The sequence below is a fragment of the Poeciliopsis prolifica genome, unplaced genomic scaffold (assembly GCF_027474105.1).
Source record: "Poeciliopsis prolifica strain line A6 unplaced genomic scaffold, Auburn_PproV2 SCAFFOLD031, whole genome shotgun sequence".
In the NCBI taxonomy this organism is placed as follows: Eukaryota; Metazoa; Chordata; class Actinopteri; order Cyprinodontiformes; family Poeciliidae; genus Poeciliopsis; species Poeciliopsis prolifica.
This window is the reverse complement of record NW_026562406.1, coordinates 2,604,078-2,629,904: the sequence shown is the minus strand read 5'-3', so window position 1 is coordinate 2,629,904 and position 25,827 is coordinate 2,604,078. Positions and strand designations below refer to the sequence as shown.

Sequence of the window (25,827 nt, the reverse complement as noted above, 5' to 3'; positions counted from 1 at the left end):
GTGCTGTGGCAGACGGTTAAGGGAGATGAAGGCAGCCTGTGGCCTGGCATCCTAAAAAAAGCCGACTACAGAGAATTGTGTTTGTTTGGTAAGATTCAGACGGCGATGTCAAGGCTTTTTACACGCCGCCTGTTTTCAAAGGCTTGTTCGGCTTTTCGATGCGCCACTATTATCTGGCTTGTAAAATCACTGCTGATCTTCCACACTATTCCCCTGTGCCACTCCACGGCTCCTTTAGTGCATTATTGTGTCCATTAGAAGCATGCTTGGTATGTGCAAAGAGCCTAGGGTGCATCAAATATTAACTTACTCCCTTTAGAACATTTCTTCGCTGCTGATTGAGTTTCATTGTTGAAACCGGAGCCCCGTTTGATAATCAATGCGTTCCTCTGCCCTCTCTGGCGGACGTTCGTCGTTACGAGTCGGGATGCTCGGCTGCTGTCAGTCAGCGGAGTGGCTGGCAGCCGAGGTGGCAGAAAGCAGGAGTGGCCGTGTGGCTGCGTAATCATTGACCGGCTATGGATTCAGCTTTAGCCTTGAAGAGAGAGCAATTTCACGATCACTAAAGGCCGCGAGGGACTTTTAGAACAGACCAGCCTGTATGCGCTTGCAGAGTGAATCAGATCATGTTTTTGCTCACTTTTCAAGCACGTCGCTTCAAAATAAGAGTTTGCACTTTATCTTTTGCGTTTTTGCCATTATTGTTCCTTAATTCTCCAGAACCTCCACCATCGTTAGACTGACGCTTAGTAGAAACATATGTTGTTTTTGATAAAGAATGGTCCAGCAACGCCTGTTCTAGGATCTGATGCTGTGATTCAATTCGATCACTCGGCTTGGCTGAATGTTTTGTTTTGTCAACGGTTTTAACTTCACAACTCTGAGACACTGCATACACAAATGTGCGTCGCTGCTACTGAATTCACTGGTTAGTGCAACTTTCTCAAAATGCTATTCAAATGTTGTAGGCCTCCCTACGCCCACAGCGTTGATGTTAATTGTATCTATTGACTGTACTTTTAGATATAGTCAATAGACTAGCCATTATGACTGATTCCGACTCATTTGAGATAAATAAAAAAGGCCACGTTGAGCCAATGGGAGGATGGCATATTCTCATGCCATATTGTGCAGTTGTTCTGTCTGCACTGACGAAGAACTGCCTTACCAGATGAAAGTTACTCAACTTAATTACTGATTTATAATTAGCGGGTCATCTCTACAGCTTGAAAGAGTAATTTTCATACATCCAGTTGATCTCTAGATATAGAAATACATTATTAAAAAATGGTTATATCATGTTAAAAGTTACACTTTGAAGCAGTTCAACGTTTTGAATGCTACACTATTTATCATGCACTGCACGAAATGGGCAACATTTTACAAATGGGCAACATTTTACAAACCCTCTTCATTTTCTCGTGTTTCAAAAAAAGAAAAAGCTCTGCCTTTATAAGTGCATCGCCCCTCAAGCATTACCAGCTGCTGCAGTTCATGAACCAGCTTGCATTATCATCTCCCTGCATATCAGGCATTTGGTAAAATAAAATCTAGGTCTGTGTTTTGTTTTGTTTTGTTGGTTGTTCTTTTTTTTATGTTTTTTTTTTCTTACGAGGGAAGAAAATGAAATCACGGCTAACACTGGAGAACAGCAGCTTTCACCACATCTTCTGTCTAATCTTAATCCTCTTCCTCCTCCAATAAAAACACAGCCAGCTACATTGTGGAAGGCGTTCTCATTGTTTACTTATGAGAATACACAACCGGCATCTTATCGCTGCTGTCAGGCCTGAAATGTAAAGTGTGACGCCTGTGATCACTTGCAGGTTTTTTCACGCTTTTAATCTTTTATTCCCAGCTTTGGTCTGTCTGCCAGCAAGACTGTTTTTCTTCCCCGCCCTGGATTTGTTTGAAGATCCCAGCTCCTTGCTCTGTGCGTTTTAAGCTCATTTATGTCGAGAGGTTCACAGCCAATGTTGTTTGCAGATGAAGCCGCAGCGCTCATTGACAAAGCCAGATGGTAGGTGATTGTAGCCAAACACAGTGCTTGGATAATGGACAAATGTTGGCTGCGGGACAGTCGTCAGCCTAGATGGATATTACAAGCGTGCTTGTAATGGATTGGACATTTAGGGAAGCAGTTTAGAGAGGCTTATAAAAGACTGAAAAGACGTCGCCAGGAACAGAGCGGGTATGAAATGCTTTGAATTCCATGACAGACGAGGAGATCCAAACATCAGAGGAATGCGCCAGAATTTCCGCGGCAGGAAGGAGACCAACTTTGTAAACACGGGTCCAAAGAAAACCGATTCATCAAACTCTCAGCTGAAGGGCACGGCATGCGTGATCATATCCTCCAGGTCATAGTTCAGCATTTCTCATCCCACGATATCACCGGCGGTTTCGCGGATGAGCGGCTTTGAAAAGTTTCACTTTGGAGACCGGCTAGTCGTCTCGAACACATGGTGAAAGGCGTAATCTGACACAATCCTAAGAAAGGGCTTGTGTTTGGTTAAGTGTTTCACCTGGAGTGAGCCCCATTAATCCTCCCAGTGCTCAGAACAAAGGGAATAATTCATCCAGACACAGAGGTCTGTAATTTTGGCCGTATCAGCGGTGGTTAGGAAACAGAACATGCACACTGTGGTCTTCTCCAATATTGAAGCGGTCATCTGTTTGGCTGTTGTTTTTGGCTACTAGCAAACTCCCTGCCCTGGGCCCTGGTGCTGAGGCCCCTAATGGCCTTTGACTGACTGTAATACCTCATTCAACAGAGCCCTGGCTCCAGCCTCTGCGGCTGCTAGGTTGAAGCTGCTGTGTTGAGGGGAGAGCAGCAGGACTGGGATCTCACTGCTGTTTGCTTTGGAACGAGATTGTTCCAATGTCACACAGCCCACCGAGAGGAGAGAAGGAGAAAAAAAAAAAGTGTTCGAAGCACAAACAGGTTAGGGTTGTTAAAAACTATTGTTGAAGTTTGTTCTGACTGATCGAACAGTGAAACGCGTTATTCAGAATGAATATTCAAATATGTCATATTCATAAATGTAAAAGATTTAGCAATATCTCTAACTTGTATGGTTGGCTTTTATAGGCCCTATAAAAGCAATTTAAAAACAAACTATGTAAGCATCGTTAGCTTGTATCAGACATACTTGATAACTATGTACATGTTGGCTTATGTAGTTAGCCAATGCTTTCCTATGCAGTTTGACTCGATTCTCATCTCCACTCACATCGTTGTCCTGGATTCATCCCATTGAGGTAAATTTCATTGAACTGTGACATCACCTCACAAATGTTAGCAATTTGTTCAAATCAGATCCAGTCACTTAAAACTTCAACAGAGTCCATGGAGCAACCGTTTCTCAAAAGCTGTGGGTCCCTTCAGACGAAGTACGGCGTAGAATAAGGAGCAGGTTTTTACCAGGCTACATCAGTTAGCAACGCTAGCATTATAAAGCAGCAATGATGAAGGGCTGCCAGCATTTCCTGCATGCTCCATCCTCTCTCTCGCTCTGAATGAAGCGCCTGTCTGAGAAAGTGAGGTTTCCTTTTAAATAGCACCTTGTATCCCTGTGCTTCCTCTGACTTCATTTTGCTAGAAATATATACCTAACTTTCAATTTCCCTTCTAAAATTGTATACACTTTCTTGTTTTTTAAGTTGGTGTAACATCATGACAAATTGCCACATTTTGAGATGAAGGAAAACCAGAACTCAATGAGCAGCTATTGCTAGCGCTAATGATACATTTATTGACCCGTCGGCCGTTATGTCCGGGGCGAGTGCTAAAGTGCTCGGGGCGTCTTATGTGCTGTATTAGCGCCACCCAATCCTGGCAGCAGGTGCCTGCGTAGCTCGGCTACAGCGGACATGTTTCTCAGGCACGATGAGCCATCTGGGTCTTGCTACTGTACGGAGCTTAAAACCCCCTCTCTCAAGTGTGACACTCCCAACACTTAGCTCCGAGCGGCTCGCTTTAATGTAAGAACTGGTTGCTAAAAGGAGGGAGGAGGCCGTAAAATCTCCACGGTTTCATGTGGTTCAGAGTCTCTCTCTCTCGCAGTCGAACACATTGGACTGATTTTAAATTCCCTCTAACTACTTTAGCATTGTCATCACCCCTTGCAGTCTGAAGTGTTTTGAGGCGTACAGAGAAATTGTGTTTACTTTAGACTGATTTTTCTTTTGTGCCACCCAGGCTTGTTTGTCACTTTTTTTTTGGAAGAGGGGGAGGAGGAGAGCTCTTGTTGTTTGTTTTTTTTTTCCCCCCGGTGTAGTCCGTTTCATCTTGCTAGCGATTTGTATCGTTACAGAGTCCAATTTTGGTCAGTGTACACCCCCTCCATCCTCACACACATACTCACGTTCACACATTTCCCCCAAACTGTCATGCAGCTTTCACACTCCAAACAAATCTTTTCTTCTCTTGCAGCGCTTGGAACGCGATAGTGAAATGTGGCAGCTCTACAGATGTGGAGGCTGTTGTTAATGTCCCTTGTCCATTGTGCCTCGAGAAAACCAGACTAAGATTACGTCAGAGATCTGTGTGTGTGTGTGCGTGCGTGCGTGCGTGTGGGTGCATGTGCGTGTGCGTATGTGTGGTAGGAGCCGCCACACGGGTCAGGACTCAGGCCTTGTCTCCATTAGTTTATTTGACACAGATCTTTAGCCAGCCCTCTCCTTATTCCTCTGCAATCTTCCCACCCATGTCTGGGTCACTTTACTCCTTTTTTCAGGCTCTCTCTCTCTCTCAGTCTCTCATTTAGAATGATGAATGAGTGTCAGTGAAGGACGGCACGTTTGCAAATCCGATACCTCCACTTGTCACCCTTTCTGCAGCGCTGAGGTTAACTGCAGCTGGGAGACGAAAAGGCGTTGCCGTGTGTTTTCCAAGTTCTGTTTTTCAAATTGCTCCAGTGCAGTCCTCGTAAGTGTGTGATCAGCTCTGAGATGTTAGTTTTTGACACCCCATCTTTCCCCCAAATGAAAAGGAAAAAGAAAAAAAATAACACAAACTTTAGCAACGTTTCCTAAAAAAAAATAAAATAAAATAAAATAAAAAACTTCCCTTTCAAGTACACCAAGCTCTGATGGGAGAAAAAAGAAAGCAGCAACTTGTAGTTCATAAATAATTTTGGCATGAAGGAGAAATGATGGTAGATCTGTTCTCATCATCAACAGCTGCTGGAAGCCTAATTAAAGCCCAGAAGCGGCTCCGCAGCAGAATCCTTGTTTGCATTATTAGGTACATTCTGCACTAATGTTTTCACTTTCTCCTTACTGATATGTGAAACTTGTGTTGAAATCTCCGGAGACACAGTGGGACTCTAGCTTTTGAGAAGTAGCCTGCTGAGATGTTGCAGATAATTTCAGTCGGTCACATGAACATTTACTTTCTATTGAGGATCATTTAGAAACAACCAAGACTTAGGTTGAGGGCATGCTAGTGCTGCATAAGTAATCTTGGCTTGACTTTCTCCTACTGTAACTGATTATGTGGTTTTATTCAGAAGGCGCACACAGTCTGAAAAGCCTGAGGCATGATGTAATGTACAATTAAAGGCCTGCTGCACGGATGGAGTCTTGAAAGATTAGAAAAGTGGACGCAATCTTCCATCAACGCAGCAAAGACCAGAAGCCCTGTCTTCTAATAACAGCGTGCTTCGACGCCGAAACGCCACAAGAAAACGAAACGCAGCGGCTGACGGGTGATGCAGCTCTCAGGGACACGTTGACGATGGGATTATTACCACCTGTATCCCCACCTGGCAGGTACATCAGTACCTTTAGCTTAGTTCATTTGTTTTATATCATGAAATAGTGGGAGCACGTCTCAGACAACACTTTAAGTCGCCGCAAAAACACTTGACGAAATGCGATATGTTGGTGTTGGAGATGTTTGTCCACTGCCCTCCATCCCCCGCCGCCCCTCCGTCTCGTTGCACTTAGCTTTTGACGGCTGCAAATGTCAAAACAGTCAGTGAGGTACGGTGAACGGTTGGGAGCTGTCAGCTTCCAATTGTTGCCTTGCTTTGAGCTCTGGATAGTGAAAATTGAGATGGAGGAGGAGGAGGGAGGAAAAGAAAAACACACAGGCTCTTTCAGCCCACTGCCACGCCACTTAAGATTTGTTGAAGGATTTTCACCCAACCATTTCCATCCCATTGAGAAGTAATCAGTACGGCACTGAAAGATAATATTATATCCACTTAGAGGCATGTGGGATTCTCGCGTGTTTATACATGAAACAAGGGTGGAAAGCCGTGTCTCTGTTTGCGCCGTCGAACGCTCCCGCCCCGCATCCCTGCTCAGACTTGAAGCTTCCCGGTGAAAGCGGCCCCGTCTTTGTGTTTCTTAAACTCCACCCCGCTCCTTCTCCCCCCGATCCCCTGTCACCCTTTTATTTCTATCTCCCTTTCTTGCTTTCTCTCTTTGGATTGCGAGCCAGCTGGTGGGCTAATGGAGGATGCTTTCCTGTGGGGCACCAAGCTGATACTGTTGAGGCGTTCTGCAAGCTTAAGTAAAGCTGACACGCTGCTCAAGATCTGCGGCCCACACTGAGCTTCACAGAAGCCCGTGGAGAGACGCTGAAAAGGTCTTAAAGGTACGGGAGACGCGGGGAGGCTGCCGCCGTCCTCCCACCGCTGCGCTGTGATGTGGGAAGCAGGAGTTAAGTCCTTTATTAGAAGTGGCAGGCGGTGTCTCCAGTCACCTCGATAATTGCGGCGCCACGGCTGCCGCTGTAATCAATTGAGACAGCTGCTGCGGCGGCGTTCAAGTCCATCAGGCAGGCATGTCATGCTAATTAATGAAATGATAAGGCTAGTGCCTGCAAGCATTGCACAAATAACTCCTGGAGGATCTTCTTTTCAACGCAGAATTCGTCTGCAAACTCCCCTCTGTTTTCCTTCGTGTTGGTGTTCTGTCCACGGCGGCCTCAGAGTACAAAGGGTCACTGGTTCTGGTTTGGGGTCGCCGGCGGCCAAAAGGGGTCAAATTCCAGGCCGGCAGGGTGGGCTGCTGTCAGAAGGGCCATTAGACGCGAGCTTTTCTCTGGGAAGTCCCAAGATGTCCGCCCTTTTTATTTGGTGGAACCCAACAGCACTGACCTCAGACGACCCAGCTGCGGTCATAAGAAGCTGTGACTGATGGCTGTCCCAGAGCTCTGCTGTGGGGTGAGGGGACAGAGGAAGGATGCTCCAGGAAGGATGTGTGTGAGAGGAGGTGTCTTGTTTGTCTGCAACGCGTTACTGTCAGGGGTTAATGGCGGTTTAACTGCAGTTTGGGAGCCCCACTGGACCGGGGATGACATAAAAGGACCCAAAGAGGCAGAAGCTTCTTTCTCAGAGCCGTTCCGTCATAAAGGGGAAACCCGTCTCTGAGCTGCCTCTGGTGCTTCAAGAGTCACTAATCAAGCCAGCCATGTCCCACATGTGAGCTTTCAAACATTAAGCTGGCAATGCAGAAGGCTTGGGGATTGTAAGGTTGTGTGGTGCTTCTTATTCTGAAGGCAGAAATGCGTTAGTATTGTCTGATGCCTCCATCAGTTTAGTTCTTTCTTATCTCACCTTCTTCAGCATCAACGTTCCTATGTGTGTTAATGGGAAGAAATTGTTTGTGTTACACATCAAAGTGTGTCCTGGAACCCGCCGTCCTTTCAGAAGACGCTTTGAGATGGTGATGAGGCCATACCTGTCAAATCTCCCATTTTGGCCGTGAAACTGTCGTTTTTTTACCCCTTTCCCATCATGTTCCAGTGATGTTGTTTTCCCGTAAGTACTCCATATTGTGCCGGCCGCTCTCACGGTTGATGACATTTCCAGTATTCTCAACCCCAAAGCCTGACGGGTATGGATGAGGCATCTTAAGTACTGACTTTAAAGGGGCAGTATTATCTATTTTCTGGGTATATAGTGCTATTTTATAGCACAAGCAAGTAACTATTTTAACTTAAGGTGTTATAAAAATGCTGCATATACCAAATGCAATCTAAAAAGAAATTTGACTTAATTTGACACCTTAAAATTGGGCCTCTCTCTCTTTAAGAACCTCCTACCAACACAACAATAATTCTCCATTATGCCACTTCCAGTCATTCTTAGAAGCTTAAAATAAGTCTATGAGCTGAGCAGAATCACAGTTCCAGCAGGTGTTTTAACTGCTGCTGCCACTAGTCTGTGGGAGCAGAGTGGGAGTGGGGGAGGGGCGTTTTGTGAGGAAGAGCTTTGTTGAGAGTTTTGTCGACAGAGCAAGTGTTTGAGCACCTCTGAATGGCTGCCATGGGAGATTCAAGGCTTCCTCTGACCTGTGTGAATCAGTCAGAGACTCCTGGCATGTTTTTGACGAGACATTATAGACATTATAGCATAATAAAAAAATACTCAAAATAGTCAATCTTACATAATACTCCCTCCTCCCCTCTCTCACTTTTTTCTCACCAATTTAAAGCTACGCTTCCTGGTCGTTGCCTCCCGTCTACAACAATAGCATATGTGCCACAAGGAGTGACTGGCATATGCGCCTCGCGCCATATGGCCCGGGCTTGAGCCGGGATCCGATCTGCACGGCGAAAAAAAAAACTTCTTCATCCCGCAGCTTGAGCTGCCAGCTCTCTGAAACGAACATTAGGCTCCTTGATTTATGCCTGAGCGTCTACTGTAAACGTGTTTCAGCTTAACACCCATCCTCATTCTTGTGCCATCAACTCCTTTTTGTGAGCCGAAGCACGGAGACGGAGAGGAATAATTGAAACGTGCCAGCTGTCCCCACTCTTCAGCTGTCTTGGCCAGCTTCTCGCTTTTGCCCACTCCCCCCGTTTAACATCTCTGAGTGATTTGCGAAAACATCGCCTTGGCTCCCCTCTTCACCAGCTTGGAGACGCTAGAAGCAGATTACATAGCGTGATGGCGGATGGGGGGAGAAGCAGGCCGGTGCGAATATCTCCTGTGATTTTATTATTGGCGCAATGATTCAACACGGCTCAGCCCTTCTGTTCCTCTCATGCAAAATCATTTATTTGAAATCACCCTGCCTTTTTTTTTTGTTTTTTTGATGACTGAATACCTCATGGCCATGGAGCGTTGATTGGCAAGCCTGTGGTTTGCAAAGTGCTGCCAGGATCTGCTCCAGCCATCTTCCGCAGTCGCTCACTCGTGAGCTAAGCTTTGGCTCTGAGCGGGCTGCTCGTCTCAGAGAGGAACAAAAACCAAATCATCGCAAAGCCCGACTGTCGAGAGCCGGGAAATATGTTGTCACCCGAAACCGGTGGGAGTCGGATAAAGATCAGCCACATTCCCACACACCTCATGCATCCTCCAACATCTTTACGCAGATATGTTGCTTTATTTAAATGCCTCTGTTCGTGTCATTTGTCAGTGCCCCAACTGTTTATGCTTTGGCAAAGCCGTGAAGGGAGTGAACCGCAGTGTTTGCTTAGGAAATGAGAACACCCAGCCGCCTTAAGCTTCTTTTATGCCACAGCGTCCCCCCACCAGGGGGGAGAATTTGCATATTCTCGTATCTAATCTTAAAGAGGTGTTTTGCATACAGGTTCTGTTTTCCTGGTTGTTGTGTGCACCCGGCTCCAGTGTTAGCAGGTAATTTATGTGACTCTGCGATTTGCATGCACGGTATTAGCTTACCGAGGGTTTTAGCTGGGAGCCGAACGTTCTCTCGAGCGGTTGTCTCTAAGCCTGCCGCAGTAAATCAATCAATCTCTTGGTGAATAAAAATGAGCGTGATTAGGGCTGGATGATACGGCTGATAGACGGATCACAATTTAAGCGTCTCATATCAGCCGATATTGATAATTGTATTTTAGAGTTTTTGCTTTAAATATCTGAAATATTGCCAAACTGAGGAAGTTTCCCGTTTTCTCCACAGTTTTCACTTTATGCTGAAGCCTGAAACTGTTGTTGCGCAAGTTGCTCAACAGGTTGTTGCTAGCTAAGCACATTACTGACAACTTGTTGCTACGTAACCAGAGAGTGAGAGTTAGTTGATGCCACTGATCTTGCTTAGCTGGCCATGAAATGGAATGGATAAAGCTGAAGGTGATTACTAATATTGAAATTCAATTTTGGTTTCTGAAACTTAATAATCAATTTTCATTATTATTATTTGATTTTGTTTGATTATTTTGGATATTTAAAATGTTTCCCAGTTCCAATGTTAAATGTTCTTTCGAAATTAAAGTTTGGTTTTTATTTCAGTGCATATACTTGCATTAGTTAGCTATTCTTCTTCTTCTTCTTCTTCTTCTTCTTATTATTATTATTATGTTACTGACAAATGGTCTCAAAATGACAATATCATCGTTTATTGCAATAATTTATCGTCCAGCAAAATGTATCATGGCAACTTTTAACGGCAACTCTTTGGGATTTCACAATGAAGCTCCACTGTTCTGTTTGCTTTTGATTCCTGAGTCAAAAGGTGAATCAGCGCTTCCTCTAGTTGGTGGTAATTACCCCATCCTTGTACAGTTCAGAGTCAAACCGTTTCAGACCGTACCATGCTGGACCATCTGGCGTAAAGTCACCTATAGGAACAGATCAGCGCTGGCTCTCCAGATGTTCCACAGGGACAAACGGGGTCAAATGTGAAGGATGGCGAAGGCGAGAACAGCTGTGCAGCGACGCTTTCTTCACCCCGGATTCCCCCCCTTGGACACATCAGTCATAACCAGCAAATCTCTGCAGCTTGTTGTCCATCTGCCACCTCGGTCCCTCTCTGCCCCCCTCCCCAACATGCACTGTAAACCGAGGCACGTGCCCCCACTGCAAGTCTCTATCCAACCTCCCCTCAATGAGAGAGCCACGGGGGCGACGATAAAAAATAAGAAAAATCAATACTGGGATGAGATGTCAGCTGGTAAGCAGACCTGCCAACACCCCCCTTGGGAATGCCCCTGCCGCCCTCTTATCCCCAGTGTGCTAACCCAGCTAACAGGAGAGGGGGATCCACCTCCAGCCCCCTCTGCCCCACCACTGGGCTACCCTCCAACCTGCCTGACTCACTAACACCATCTGCTCAGGTCTGCAGGCAGAATTTTTCGACACCATTTTTTTTTTTTCATACACACACTCATAAGGCATTTGTTACACGGGACTTCCTGTGGATCTCCTACTGTCTTTCTCAGCAGGAGATTGAAGGCAGCACTTGTTTTATGTCCAGACAATAAAAAAAAAGAAGAAAAAAGCTGAAAGTGGGTGAATCCTGAGTTAAGATGAGAGAGTTTTCATTTGTTTTGTTGTTGTTTTTTAAAGCTCCTGCCTTTACCTGATTCTAATGTAAAACATCTAATTATTAATACAATACTTTTTCTACTTTATAGAAGTATTGAAAATTTTACAGTTTTAACAATGAAATCTGTCTGGTTAAAACAATCAGTTATTCTTCAAAACAGCACAGAGTTACTGCTCAGTGCTTCATTGAAAGTATAAAAATACTGTGAAATAATCTCGGTTCTATGCATCATATCTATATTACATTTTTTCCTCCAAACTTATGTAGAAATAATTAACACCTGCATCCCAAATAGCTCTCTTTCACACACATTACACTTTGTGAAAGAGAGCAGGTGAATTATTAATTTTTTGCTAGACATCATTATACAGACTGAAGATTTAAGATACATATAACCCCCTTGGGGATTAGCATGATCGGAGCTATTAGTGGTTAGCTCTTACAAGTGTCTAAGTGTGTAAATGTAATTATTATCTTAATAGTGAGACATAAAATAGATTGTCAATATATTTATAACATGAGCATCACACTGGATGCATTCGAGTTCCGGCAGGAATCATTTTTACGATGCTAGCACCATGACAATAATGTCGTTTCTCTCTGCTTTTTGCATAAAAAGCAATAAATATATTGACAATTTTGCATAAAAATGCAAAACGAATATTCTCACAAATGGATATTTAACAGCCTTTTGTGCGCTGCTGGTTTTGGAAAGACAGTCTATCACAAATCCCCCCCCAAAAAAAAGATCTTATCTCAGCTCCCTTTATTTGATTCAATATGCCTGGCAGCCATGTTGGATGCTAAATTTGGTGTTGTTTCAGGAGCTCTGTCTTTTCCCGTCCCGTTCCAACTTCAGAGGTCGTTGTGGTTTTTCTGATAGGAAAATCGAAAAATAGGACTTCCGTGTGAGCGTGCGGCATGTCCTGTGAAAGTTAGTTTCCTGGAAGTCCATTGCAGCTTTCCTGCTATTTTTAGCTGCACTCCTCCCCCAAGCCACAACACCCTCACTGAGGAGTGTTGTTATTCTCAGTGAGTAACTGGTAGCATTAAATATTTTGTCCTGATCGATGTGGAAGAACATCAGATTTGTATTTTCTGACCTGGCAGCCGTCAGACGGTGCCAGTGGAGTGTAAAACAGGCTGATTCGGTTTTATGTTTTTGAAGACTCAGGATGGGTTGATGTACAGAAATAGCGGCTGAAAAAAAGAAAGATGGTATTAAATACAATTTTAAAAAGTCAGGGTATTTTTAATTCTCTCTGATGTAGTAGTAGCAATTACACACATCTATACTCAGACTGTCAGACACCAGAGAATCCCATTGATGCCACCATCCGTTCAGAAGCACATAGACAATTTCGGTGATCCATTGTTTTGCTTTCTTTTTTTTTTTTTTTGGACAATTTGGTGTCTCGTGTTTCACTTTCTGATGTGCTCCGATGAAATGAAGATGTAATCTGTTTGCTTCTGCGTGTGCCAAGAGTGAAAACACCAGTGTCCGTCTTTTGTTGTGCTCGCATGTCGGTGCGCGCGAGCTTTTTGCAGCGATTTTAATGAGGGGTCTGCGCCGATACCTCCCAGCCTCCATTAGAGCCCATTAGCATCATCATTAAGATAACCTGGCGCTCACTGTGGCCCTGGCACAGCGGCATTAATATGAGAAGTCCTCTTCCTTCTCATGGCGGACGTTTCTCAGGATCGTTCGCCTCGCATTGTGTCTGAGAGGAGAACTGGTTGCCAAGGCAACATCACCCAGCGGCGACATTTCGACTGGATATTTGTGGTTTGTGTGCGGATGCTTGTCTCTCTGTCTTTGCCTCGAGTCTTCCTTTTTCCTCTTCTTTATTTATTTTGCTCCTTGCTTGCTTGCAGCAACAAAAAAAAAACAAAGCAAAAAGAAAAAACAACAGGCTGACAGTTTAATCCAAGTCCAAAACCTCTATAAATCGGGAGGTCTATATACGCCTGGACTCCAGAATTCATTTGAAAATTGTGACATCTTAGCTAGCCCCAGTTCACTAATAAATGCAGGGACGAAGGGCGGGGGGAGCTCAACAAATAAAAAAATAAAAGCTCTGCCCTGCCTTTTTATTGGCCTTTTTATGGGTGTTAGGATCCTTGAAAGATTAAGCAGCCTGTTAATGGGGACTGGATATTCCATTAGTCTGCTCCATGTCGAGTTTTACTGGCTTGACAGCAGCTTCCAGCTCTCTGCTTTTTTTCTCTCTCTCTCTCCTTCTTTTTTTTTTTTTTAAACCGTCAAGAATGCCCATGGAGCTTTTTTTAATTGAAACACGAGTAAGGCTTTGACTGAAGTACCGAGGCATCTTAGTTGTGGATTAAAAAGACTGTTCTCATCATTGGCCTGTCTTTTTCTCCTCCATTGTCGACTTGCAAATGTGAATACCTTCTGTCTTTGATGTCTCGGCGCATGTGATCTTCCCGTGCTTAGCATGAATCCTACCAGCCGCGGCTTTGATTAGCTCAAGAGCTTGAGTGGTAGCATCGCCATTTCATCAAACTCCTAGAGGTCCGTTCTGCTTTTCATTTGACTGCAGGGGAAGCAGGCAGTCTCTCTTGATAAAACAGAAGAAGCGTCCAGCATTCTGGTCCTTTTGGACATTGTGATATAGAAAGTCCAGAGTTGTTTTTGTAATTGGCATTGAGCAAATGTATTTTTGAAATGTCAAATTGCGCAATTATATGGTCATTTGAAACACAACCAGTGAGTAAAACATCTTTCTTCTTGAAACGTAAAGTGAAATTTGATCGTTCGTCAGGTGTGTGAGGTTTGAGCAGTTATAGGATTTATTTTTTGCTCTTGGCAAAAGACCACAAGCAGTTTCTCCGTCTAACGCCACACATACCAGTTTGTTTTGGTTGTATTTACCCAGAATGCCCTGCGCTATAGTCCGCTTCCTGCTTTTGGAGCGGTCTCCAGCCCGCTTGGCATTCACATACGCATTCGAACCGCGCCAGAATTCACTTTTTAGGTCCACGTCAGAGTTAAATTGCGCACTCACTCCCCCTTTATAGGCAAATGAAGTAGAGTTTGATCAAAGCTGACTAAACAGAGCCGATGTGAATACACCCACAGCGTACCAACCACAAAAACTCTTAATTATAGCCATTAACTTTAAGAAACAAGAGTACCGAAAGTAATTTGCAGGGAATGTTGGTAACAACAGCATCTGCCATGTCAAAAAAGACAGCTAATGAAGAGAGTTTGGCCGAGTCTGTTGGGTTTTCATGCGCTTTCAAAGATATCTGCAGACTGAACAAGAGAGCCAGGATGTAGTGACTCGGTGACAGAGAGGCCACCATCTCTCTTTGCAGCACAATTGAAACATAATTATTTCACTCCAGATTGTGTGCTCAGCAAAGCCCCGAATGGGCGCTGACATTTAACTTTAATTAGCTGTGATTTATTCATACTGACTTGATCGCAGGAAGAAATTGGATCATCTGATTATAGTCAAGCATGAAAATGACCTGATTAAACCCTTAATGGAACCTAGGGAGAGGAAACAAGGGGAACCTTGCTCAGAGGACACTGGAGCGACGCTGGGAAGGAGGAGAGGGGCGTCCTTTTTACTCCATCATGAAGACTCATTGATTAGCTATAATTTCTTTAGCTACGCACAGCTGGAAAACTCTTTTGTCACTATTGGAATCTTTTAATAATGGAGGCTAATTTCTCTGCTCAGTTAAAAATTCTGCACTCACCTGCCACTGTGTGAAACGCACCTTTTGAGCCCTGGGTCAGATTCCCGTTTTGCTTTCAGAAGTACCGCACCAACAGAAGTGCCAGTAATGACAGATAGCATCATGCAGCTTCTCCAGACTTTCGGCCGCACGACCACGATGCAGATATCCAGTTTGACCACATTCCACAGACACCACTCCGATTTGACTTGAGCTTCGTGACGCGATGCATCACCTTGCAGTCCTCCCATTCTTCCTTGAGTTCTGAAAAGTTTCTTTTTCTTTCATCCACACACCTACTGCTCTCTGGATACGTTCTCTTTGAGAGATGATTATGTGTCAACCTGTCTGGTGTGCCATGTCAAAATCACAGATTACTTCTTTTGTTTATAACTTAAGAGATTCAGTTCATGCTGTGTGATTGGCTGATTTGTCCAAGCAACAATCTGACCTGATAAAGAGGCCGTTGAGTGTATAGTTGTAATATGGCAGACAAGAGGGTCCTTCAGAAGATAGCAAGGGGAGCTGACAGTTCATTGTTATGAGAAATCGTTATTCATTTCGCTACAACCTGTTGAAAATACAAATCAAGGCTATAAACATCCAGCTGTTTAGCGTTGCCTCTGATGAATAACACCTGGAAGGTTGATCAGCATATTTGATGTTGGTTTGCTTGATGCGAAATGTTGATATTTTCATGGTGTGAAGCAAAGCGAACTGCCTTGTTGCTGAAATGTGCTGTTCAAATGAACTTGACTTAAAATCAGTTGAGTTCCGTTTGAATGTTGACGTTGATTATATTTGGTCATTTCCTCCTCAGGTGTGCCAGCGAATGAGAGCTCCGTGTCCAAGACTTGTGGCGCAGCCAAAGTGTCAGGACTCCAGCGCAGCCAGGAGCAGAGCAACACTGAGGTGCCCTTTGCACCGCCCGTGCCCAGCCCCACCCCGGCTTCGGCACCGACGGGCTCCCCGGCGCTCGCAGCAGCGGCAGCCCCCCCTGAGCCTCGGGGCTCACGCCTTCCCACCCCGCTGCCCCTCAGCGTTAAGAAGGAGCAGCAGCCTCCACCCCCTGTCCCGACACCGCCCCTGCTGAAGGCTCCGCCCCACGCCTCTCCTCACCTCCCTCACCCTCACCCGCACCCGCACTCACACCCGGAGCCCCGTGTGCTCCTGCCCCCGCCTCACCACGCCCGGCCGGTGATCAGCCACCAGGTGCACCACCCTCTGCAGTACAACAGCCTCCACGACATCAGGTGATTTAAAGAGTTGTCGTCGCCTTTGTTGGTACAACCATAAAAAAAAAAATTAAAACAGTGGGACTCACAAACCTGCACAGGCACACTCACAAACACACATACTGTACATAAACGGTGGGCAGATCATAACTTTTAACCCCATCAGACCTGATATTTTTTTCTGCTCTCAAACTCTGGTCTTGCTCTCATTCTCAGTTTCTTCTCACTTGCCATATTTATTAAATCCAAGCAGCCAAGGTCAGATATATCAAAGTTAGAGTTTATACTCAATAATGAAAAAAGCAAAATGTAAAATAATTTCAAAACTACAATTTAGTCTAAAGTTAAATTTGTCTTTGCATGGTTGCACTACATAATTAAGTGTTGAATAATGAAGCCAAACTCCTGAGCTCCATTGGGATGGACATTTAATTTAGAAAAAAAATCCTACAATTTCATATTTTAAAAAATAACTTCAAATACTGTCACTTCAAATACTTCAAATTATACTTAGAGCACTTCTTGTAGCCTAGCATGAACACAAATATAAAACAGACACTTACTCCTTCCCTTCCGTGGTTTCATACCCCTGCTCGTCTTTTTCTGATGTTGAGACTCTGAACTTTGTTGTAATTTCATTTAATTTTTAGGGAACAGTACGCAATAATTAACATTTTAGTAAATGTGCCAGAATTAGCCAAAAGGCTATTTTTCATCTGTTGTCCCTGGACTATGAGTAATTAGTCCTGTTAAAAGCAAACAAGATTAGAATGGCTTAACAACAAAAATGTTATCTGTCAATACAAGAATTATGTTTAACAATGAACGAATCGGTAACAAGCAACATGCAAATTCAGTAAGTAAGACCTTTTGAAAATGTCTTCTCCATTCCAGCGAACAGATTAAGACGGCAACCTGAGATTTGTTGAGCCACTAAATTTTGTGTTTACCTTTCAAAATGCAACAATGTTGGTAACAAAATTAACATAAAATGAACCAAGATACACTTTTAACTTATGCAATTATTGATTTCCCTCATGCGCTCTGTTCCACCTCAGGAGATGACAAAAGCAGTTGGGCGATTTGCTGTTTTGCTATTGAGTTTAACTGCTGAGTTTGCTGCTTCCTGTTGCACCCTGTCCATTCAGAACGCGGCTGCATTAAGCAATGAGAAGTCCTTCTGAAATTTCTCCGCGACTCACTGAGAAATGCATTGTGGCTGAAGACTGCGTTTGCCATTGCTGTAAATAATCATTGCCTTTCCCGTTGACTCTCCAGCCACAGCAGCAGTCCGCTGGGTCTCGCCAAGCAGCACTTGCCCCCGTCCCCTCACCACCACCTCAGCGGGCTCCCGTCCTCAGCCCCTGCCTTGCCTCTGTCCATAGCGAACCTCTCTACCTCGCACTATTCCTCCCTACGGAGTCCAGCCCATCGCCATTCGGCCATGTTTGCAACCCCAGCCACATTGCCGCCACCGCCGACCTTACCGACCAACAGTTTAGTGGTGCCTGGACACCCCGCTGGCACCCCCTACCCAGGTAAAGCAACACATGCTTGGTGCTGGCTTCAATGCTACTTCTTATCCGTCAAACTTAATTGCAGACAAAAGATTTGAATTTGTGCCTTAACCTTTATTTTGCATTCTCTCACATTACAACCACAAGCTTCACTTTATTTTATTGGTGCTTTCTGTGACACAAAGTAACAAATAACTGGGTGGAAATGGGATGGCAAGATACATGTGCCTTTTCTTAAAGGGGCAGTATTATCTAACATGGACTTTCTTGAGCTTTACATCATGTTATAGTGTTGGTTCCTAATCAAAAACACACCTGGAGTGTTACCTTGATTCTTCCATGCATGTTTGAGAAATCCTTTAGCTGACCTCCCCACTCAGCTCCTTCAGACTAGACAGTTATAATTAGCAATCACCTGCACATTGTCTGAGCTCATTATAGGAGCTTCTTCTTTTTCTTCTTCTCTTTTTTATGGCGGTTGGCTATCTAGTTTTTGGTGCAGATTGGAGTATGAATCAGATGCTTTCACGACTACATTCTCCCAAAAACTCCTGTTCTCCTCTAAAAATACTGCTAAAAACTACATCTGAAGCAGTTCCCTGATATCTAATTTACTTTTATTCGTATCTAAGTTTCTAATTAACACCTCTCTTTCATAAACATACTTGTTACACAAAGTTTATGTTGTACCAGAGCTGCTTCTTTCGCGCAACACTGGTCAAAACGTTAAATGGTTAATAGAGGAGCAATGCTGTGATGACTTCCTGAAGGCAGCGTGTTAGAGGGAGCAGAAATATCTTAAAGAGACAAAGGCCCTATTTCAAGGCGTTAAAAAAACAAAGTTAAATTTATTGTAAGTCATTTTTGGTATTTATAGCATTTTTACAACAACTGAAGGTAACATATTTACTCAATCATGCTTTAAAATGGCACTGTGGCTGGAGAACATATAATACTGCTCCTTCAAGCACTATAGGATACTCTGTGGGATTATAAGCTAATTTATACATATAACTCATTATGGCTTATAAATATATTTTTTCTATGCATGACGTTTTAAAAAGTAGCTATATTTGTGTCACGACAATTTAGTCAAAGTTCTGGCCTACATCCAATCGAGAAAGTACGAGTGCAACCCAACAGCTGAAATTATTCGGAAAAGTTGTCAAAAGTATTGACTCAAAAGGGTCGAATACTTGTAAAATCTTCATTTGTTTAAAAAAAAAAAAAAAAGCTTGAACTTTGTTTCCCTTCCCTGGTATTGTGCTTTATTTCATGTTTAAGTCCTCATAAAATACCTTGAAGCTTGTGGTTACGAAATTAGTGGAATTTATAGTGGAAGCTGTAGTAATAAAATTGCAAGGCACTGCAGATGTCCTAAAGTTACTCTTAGTTTAAAAAAAAAAAAAATCAAATTGTTTTAAATAGCCGCGCAGCATAGAGAAGATTTCATGTTCATTTTCCCTAAACCTGCCTTTATTGCACTACGGAAGAGCAGGACGTTTGCACATTCAGCCGACAGTCAATAATTATGTTTTATTGGGCTGAAAACAAAGTAATGTATAGTGGAACTCCTCTGGTAAGTACTTGTTTATTATTATTTAAATTGTTTTTTTTTTCCTCTTCTGAAATGACTTGTTTGGATTTATTTTAAGGAGCTAAAATCCACCAGAACCCACCGTTTATCTCTCCATCTGCGAGTTTACATAAAGAGGCTGTTTCTTCAGGGTTGAAGGCCCCACTCTTAGCCGCCAGTGTTTATCTGGAGCACACTTTCCTTTTGATTTACCTTGTGGTTGAAACATTGCTTTCAGTATTCGCTCCAGTTTTTAGCCATTTTAATTGGTTTCCCACAGTCAGGAAAATAAATCCATTTTGAAAATTATTTTATGAAGTAGAAACACTAGTAGATAATGAGAGTAAGGCTCCTAATTATCTTCCCTGAAGGCCTGCAGCCATATTTAAGGTTAATGCTGCTATGAGCAGCAAGCTTAGTTGAGATTTTCAACCAGAAACACACAGAATGAAATGGAGTCCTCCTTAGCTATGAATTAGCACCATAAACATGTTGTAAACATTGGTTTGACGGAGCATCACCAGTAGGTGGACTGTGTTTTTTACATGTTTTTGCTTTGGAAGAAGGGTCATAAGGTCACAGTTACGAAAGCATTCAAAAAAATGTCAGCTAACAACTGGACCGCCATCCCAGCTGGAGACTTTAGAAATCAGCGAGAGCGCCGCTTCCAGTGAATCATGGTGCTCTCTCAAAAATCCTGCCAAAACCATCTGATTTGCATCCTTTAAAAACTCCATACAGACTATATTTTATGACAACAAAAAAAAAAAAAGACACATGGGGCACAAATTTGTGAAATAAACAAATGGAGTCTCCAGTGATGATGGGTGAATCCGCCCCCCCAAAAAAAAAAAAAATTATATACATCGCCTTGCAAAAGTATTCCCACCCTTTGGTCTTTCTCACGTGTCGTCGCACTACAACCACAAACTGCTGTTATGACTGTGAAGCAGAAGGAAAATGGAAAAAGGCTTTTACAAAGAAAAGCTGAAAGGCTGGGTGTGCATTTGTTGCCTTTCCCCTCCAAACCCCCCCCCCCCCCCTCCCCGACTCTCCTCAGTCGATACTGGTGAAACCACCGTTGCTCTTTGCAAAACGTCAACATTTTAGTCCGATTGGATGGAAATCATCAGCGTGCTTCAGTTTTAAAGCCTTGCCGCAGATTTTTATGTTGGAAATTGGCTCACTTTAGCAAAGGGATCCTTTGATCTAAATAAGAAGGTGTCTACAGGGTATCTACCGTAAAATTTAATGTTGGTCTCAGCGGACCAGAACACCTTCTTCCTCCATTTTTGCGGCTCCTCTTCATGATTTGTGGCAAACAGCATCGGCTTCTTTTCTGATTGGCTTTCTTGGAATATTGCTTTATAAACTAAACAATCTCTAAATTTTGTCACAACTTTCCCACCCTGTTCTGACTGATTGGTTCTTTTCACAAACCAGCTAAATATAAGGCTCTGGAAAAAAAAAAAAAAAAGAAGAGTTCACGGCACTGAACCCCATTGAAAGCAATGAGGTTTTCATTGATAAAACCTCATTGGAAATCAACCAAATAATTGATTTCTAATCTTTTCCTGAGTTAAAAACATTAGCATTGTTGTTTATAAATGAATATGAGCTTATTTTCTTTGCATTATTTGAGATTTGAAAGCATTCCATCTTTGACCATTTCTCATTTTCTGCAAAAACATGCCAAATTTTCACTTGGCGTTTCAGAGACATGTTCATAGAATAAAAGAACAATGTTCATTTTACTCAAACATAAACTCATAAAGAGTAACATCAGAGAAACTGATCATTTTAAGTGGTCTCTTAATTTGTTCCAGAGCTGTATATTCGTATTAAGAAAGTTAAACTCTTCGTGCAAATTAGTGGCTTCTTAAGACGCTGGAATTTATTGTGGAGAATCGGGAAAAAGGGGGAAGAGGTACAAATGCACACCAGATTTTTCCTTATTTCTGTAATAATCCCCTTCCTTCCTCTTCTTTAATACTTTGCGGTTCATCACAAATCAAAGGTTGTAGTGTGACAAAATGTGGAAGAAATGAAACAAAAACAAAAATACATACATGTATGCATATGAATACTTTTGCAAGGCACCAAAAACCAGTTGTGCTTTTCTGACCTCATAGAGGGCAAGCGTGTGTGTTTTCTGCTGGGATGACTCTTGGTTCTCTCTTGTCTTTAGATACCAGCCTGTTGATATCATTCAACCAACCAATCATGTATTGCCAGCCTCATTCGGGGATTCTGATTGGCACATTGTCACAGGCAACTCTCTTACCACCACCAATGAGTCCCCACGTAGAAAACCCTCACAGCATGAGCTGGAGAAACAGAGAATGCCAGGTGACTATTTTCTTTCTTCTACCCTTGTTGTGAAGACTGACTGGGCGCTCGTGCCTTTTTTTTTTCTTGTGTCCCCCTCTCCTTGCCCCGGACCCCCAACTCCCTTCCTTTCCTGCCTCCCATCTTTTTTTTTTCTTTCCTTTCCTTTTTATTTTCTTTTTTTCTTCCTTTCTTTTTATTTATTTTTTTTTATTATTTTATTTTATTTTTTTTTTTTTTGGTTTTCCTCGCTCTCCTTTCTTGCAGAGCATGACCTCCTGAGGCAGGAGCTGAACAACCGCTTCCTGGTTCAGAGTTCGGAGCGGGGCCGGGGGCCGTCCGCTTCGCCGCTGGCCCCCGTGTCGCTCCTGAGGGCCGAGTTTCACCAACACCAGCACATGCACCAGCACCAACACACCCATCAGCACACCTTCACGCCCTTCCCCGCCAGTCTGCCCCCGGCCGCCATCCTCACCCCGCCCACCGCACCCCCCATGGTGCGTACCCAAGCCAGAAATGTGAGGATAAGTAACAAGAAAAGCCCCCCACACACCCCCACTTCTCCCATCTTCCACCCTTAAACTCCAACCGACTCACCTGTCGCACCTCCTCAAATCTCCTCTACAATGTGCTCCTCTTTTTTTTTAATTATCTTTTTCCTCAATTTTTAAAATTTTTAAAATTTTTATTTTTTTATTTTTACCAGATAACGTTCCAAAGCTCTTATGAATTGCACATTTCTCCCTGCTCTCTTTCAACCGTTCTCCCCGGAACGCCACGTTCTTTCGACGAAGAGTATTCCAGAGGAGCTTTCCCGAGGAACGGCACGCCAGCGCCGCGCCGCACCGCGCTTTTACAGAACTCCACAAGCTAATTTCGTTTAAACCCTCGTCTTCCCTCTAACTTACACTTAAGATTTTTGCAGATCAAACAGCAGAAATGCCCCGAAGGCGTTTTTTTCTTTTCCTTTTTTTTTCTCTCTCTCTCTCAATTGTTTGCATATGGAAACGTTTGCAAAGAGCAACGAAAGCTACATTAAACAACTCTTTCTCCCTATGTGTGTGTGTGTGTGTGTGTGTGTGTGTGTGTGTGTGTGTGTGTGTGTGTGTGCGTGCGCGTGTGTGTGTGTGTGTGTGTGCGTGTGCGTGTGTGTGTGTGTATGGACGCATTCCTGCAGATTACATGGCTTCTATGTGGGGGGAATTAATTCATCCTTTTTTCTCCTCCTCTATGTGTTTGTGCATTTATGCCTTTAGTTTTAAATTCAAAGCTTTGCTCTCAGTCAAAATGACTTCATTGCAAATAAAGGCTGATGACATCACCGGCAAACTGTTTTGATAACTTTTCTAATTGCTTCCTTGCCTCCACTGCCATCAATTCAGAGAGAGGGAGGGGAAGAGAGAGGTGGGGGCCGGCGGGGTTGCAACACTGGCAGCTCTCAGATTATAACTGTTCATTCATCATTTCCAGCGCTCAGCCGATCTACGGCAGCCTTCTCAGATGGGTCCCCTGTTTGTAGCTTTTCGGCATTAGTTTAATAGATATAATCCATCACTCTGTGACCTTCTGATTAAGAGCCTGTGGTCCCATTAAGGCCTCTTACAAAGATTATTCCCATCCTGTACATTAGAAATCAAAGTGCTGGTGTTTACGCCGCAGACTCGGGATAACTACAGAGAGAGCGTGCAGCAGGTTTTCCTGAGCCAACACGTTTTTTTTTTCTTATTATTATTGTTTCGTTATCTGGTCTGCTGCTCATTCCTGACATGGTTTTGGAATTATGGTGCAGTTTGCAAGTCGTCCCTTTGATCATAAAAGGAGTGATTTTTTTTTTTCTGCCCCCCGAAACCCCCACAAGTTTCATTTTATTACACCCGACAGCCCCTTTTTGTCCTTTTTCATGGAGAATTTACTTTTTGTTTCTGTTTCACTTTGCTTCAAAAAAGTGTTTTTATTCCCTTAGAGAAAGAAGATTCATGATGATGCCCTTGCTTTTCTGTGAAAGGGACAGAAGCAGTATTTCTTCATTGTGTTCTCTCTCTCTCTTACTTATTATTATTTTTTGTTTATTTATTTTTTATTTTGGTGTTGTTGCTTTTTGTGTTCTCTTGATGCCCCAAGTCAATTAAACTATGCAACAGCCTTTGGCTAATGGCTGTAATTAATGAAATTATGAAGCTTCTATGTTTGTTTATTGCTTTACGCCCTCAAGCAGCTGGCTTGCCAAATGGTAGCAGCGACCGGCCGCGCCTCCCCCCTCCCCTTTTCCCCCCCATCACCACGTCTTTGAACGAGGAGTCTCCCGAATTGTTATAAGATGGAAGTATTAAGGTTTAATTAGGCAAAGATGTTTGCCATAAATCCGTGACAGCTACCATAAATTATAAAGGCCAGACTTTGTGTTTTTCTTTCTTTTTTTTTGTCTTTTACAAGGCCATAAAGCGTCCAGCATTCTTTTTCAGTGTCAAACATTAAACAAGCTGCAGCCCTCAGAAATGCAGAGCAGCTGTTTAATGAGCTCTGTCCCCCCTCCCCGCCACACACACACACACACACACACACACACACACACACACACACACACACTCCCCCCCCCCCCTCCCGTGAATCGACCCCTGCAGACACAGCTACGGCTGCATCTGCTCTGCCGCTGTAGGTTCAGAGGCGACAGAAAGCAAAATACTAAAACTCCCAACCCGACCCTGGAGTCTGATTCGTAACCCTTTGATTTAACGATTTTCAGATCCTGTACGCCCAGAGGGCTTCACAGAGGCATTCTCCAAAAGTGCCTGCAAACGGCTTGTACGTTTGCGGCGTGTGCATTAGCTGCCATTTCCTGTAATGAGCAAATTTCAAAATAGAAGACCAGTGTTGGTTGAAACACAAGGCCCACCATTCATGCGCCTCCCGCTCGGCTTCACGTGGGTTCGGGCAATGATTGAAGACATTTCATTTAATTTTTTTTATGCTGAAATCCGGCTGAAATGATTCTAATTGGCTCAAGCCGTGACACAGGGAGGGTTTCTTCACTTCGCCTCCTCTGTGAAACGTTGTCAGTTTCATGCTGATCTAGCCTAAATTGACTCCTAACCATTGCAAATGGCTTCATTTAGTTTCAGTCAAATGAGACTCATGCTGCTCATGTAATCTGCTCATGATGTTGTGCACAGACCTGCTTTTGGACCAAATTTAATTGGAGATATGCTTTTTTTCGAATGGCTGGGAGAAAAGCCAAAGCTACTCCATTTCTGCGTTTATCAGCAACGCATTTTGTCAAAAAAGAAAGAAATTACTAAAAAAATGTTCCTTTCTTCAAATATTACTGTGGCTTCAAAATAATTTGATCCCCATGACTGTACTTTTAATTAGAAAATCAAGCTTTGCCATGTTGTATAATGAAATCCGTGGCCAGTGCAAGCTAGCTGCTTTACCTCAGGGCTTTTTTATCAATATTATTACGGATATGTGTCTGAATTTGACCAGCTGCACATGTTTGCCATGTTTTGTACTGCAGAAATATCCGTGTCAGACGCTCCTTAATTCTGTTCTTTACTTCTTCTTCTTCTCCTCCAGTTCGACAAATACACCCCCAAACTGGACAATCCATTCATCAGACATTCAAACGTGAGTTTCCTCTCATTCTGATGTAAATATGTGTTTTGCATTTGGCAAATCAAATATTTGGCATATTTGAATGTTGCCGTGGGGGAGCATTGACTGTGGCCGTGGCTTTGCGTGTGCTGAATCGCTCGCGTCCTGTACGAGTCTCTGTATGATTCTGTGTGTTGTTTATTTTTTTTGTTTGTTTGTGTTTTTTTATTTCTTTGTTTCCCTCCTTCCATCCCTCCTTCTGTCCTCCCCAGTTCTTCCCCTCCTACCCCCCGACCATGCCAGGCATGCCCCCGCTGCTCCCGCACTCAGGACCCTTCAGCTCGCTGCAAGGAGCCTTCCAGCCTAAGGTCAGACCCACGTCCCCGCCCGTAACCCACAGGCTACAAAACAGGCCGGGAACACCAGGAAGCATGCATAGCTCCGAGAGGAAATGTATGGCCCTTTAGTTTTTAGATGCGCGACGCCAACACAGCAGGTCAACTCAAGCACTGCTTCCTTTCACGATGCAAAACACGAGCCGTAAACGTAGATGGAACCCGTTGTGACCCGTAGATGCTAACAATATAGCTCTGTGTTAATTTTGTTACTTTTTTTTCCATAT

The 25,827-nt window shown here is 43.5% G+C and overlaps 1 protein-coding gene across 7 annotated transcripts in view; it reads left to right on the top strand.

Annotated features, from left to right (window-relative positions):
* fbrsl1 (fibrosin-like 1) overlaps positions 1-25,827 on the top strand; it is a 327,802-nt gene that overhangs the window by 292,202 nt on the left and 9,773 nt on the right. For 5 of the 7 annotated variants that reach the window (XM_055050778.1, XM_055050781.1, XM_055050776.1 and 2 more), the window contains 5 exons: positions 15,779-16,211; positions 17,472-17,731; positions 21,882-22,132; positions 25,188-25,238; positions 25,478-25,573. In XM_055050778.1, coding sequence (XP_054906753.1) covers positions 15,779-16,211; positions 17,472-17,731; positions 21,882-22,132; positions 25,188-25,238; positions 25,478-25,573 — 1,091 coding nt within the window. Of the gene's footprint in view, positions 1-15,778; positions 16,212-17,471; positions 17,732-21,474; positions 21,636-21,881; positions 22,133-25,187; positions 25,239-25,477; positions 25,574-25,827 lie in introns of all 7 variants that reach the window. The other 2 variants (XM_055050777.1, XM_055050780.1) reach the window with 2 other exon arrangements.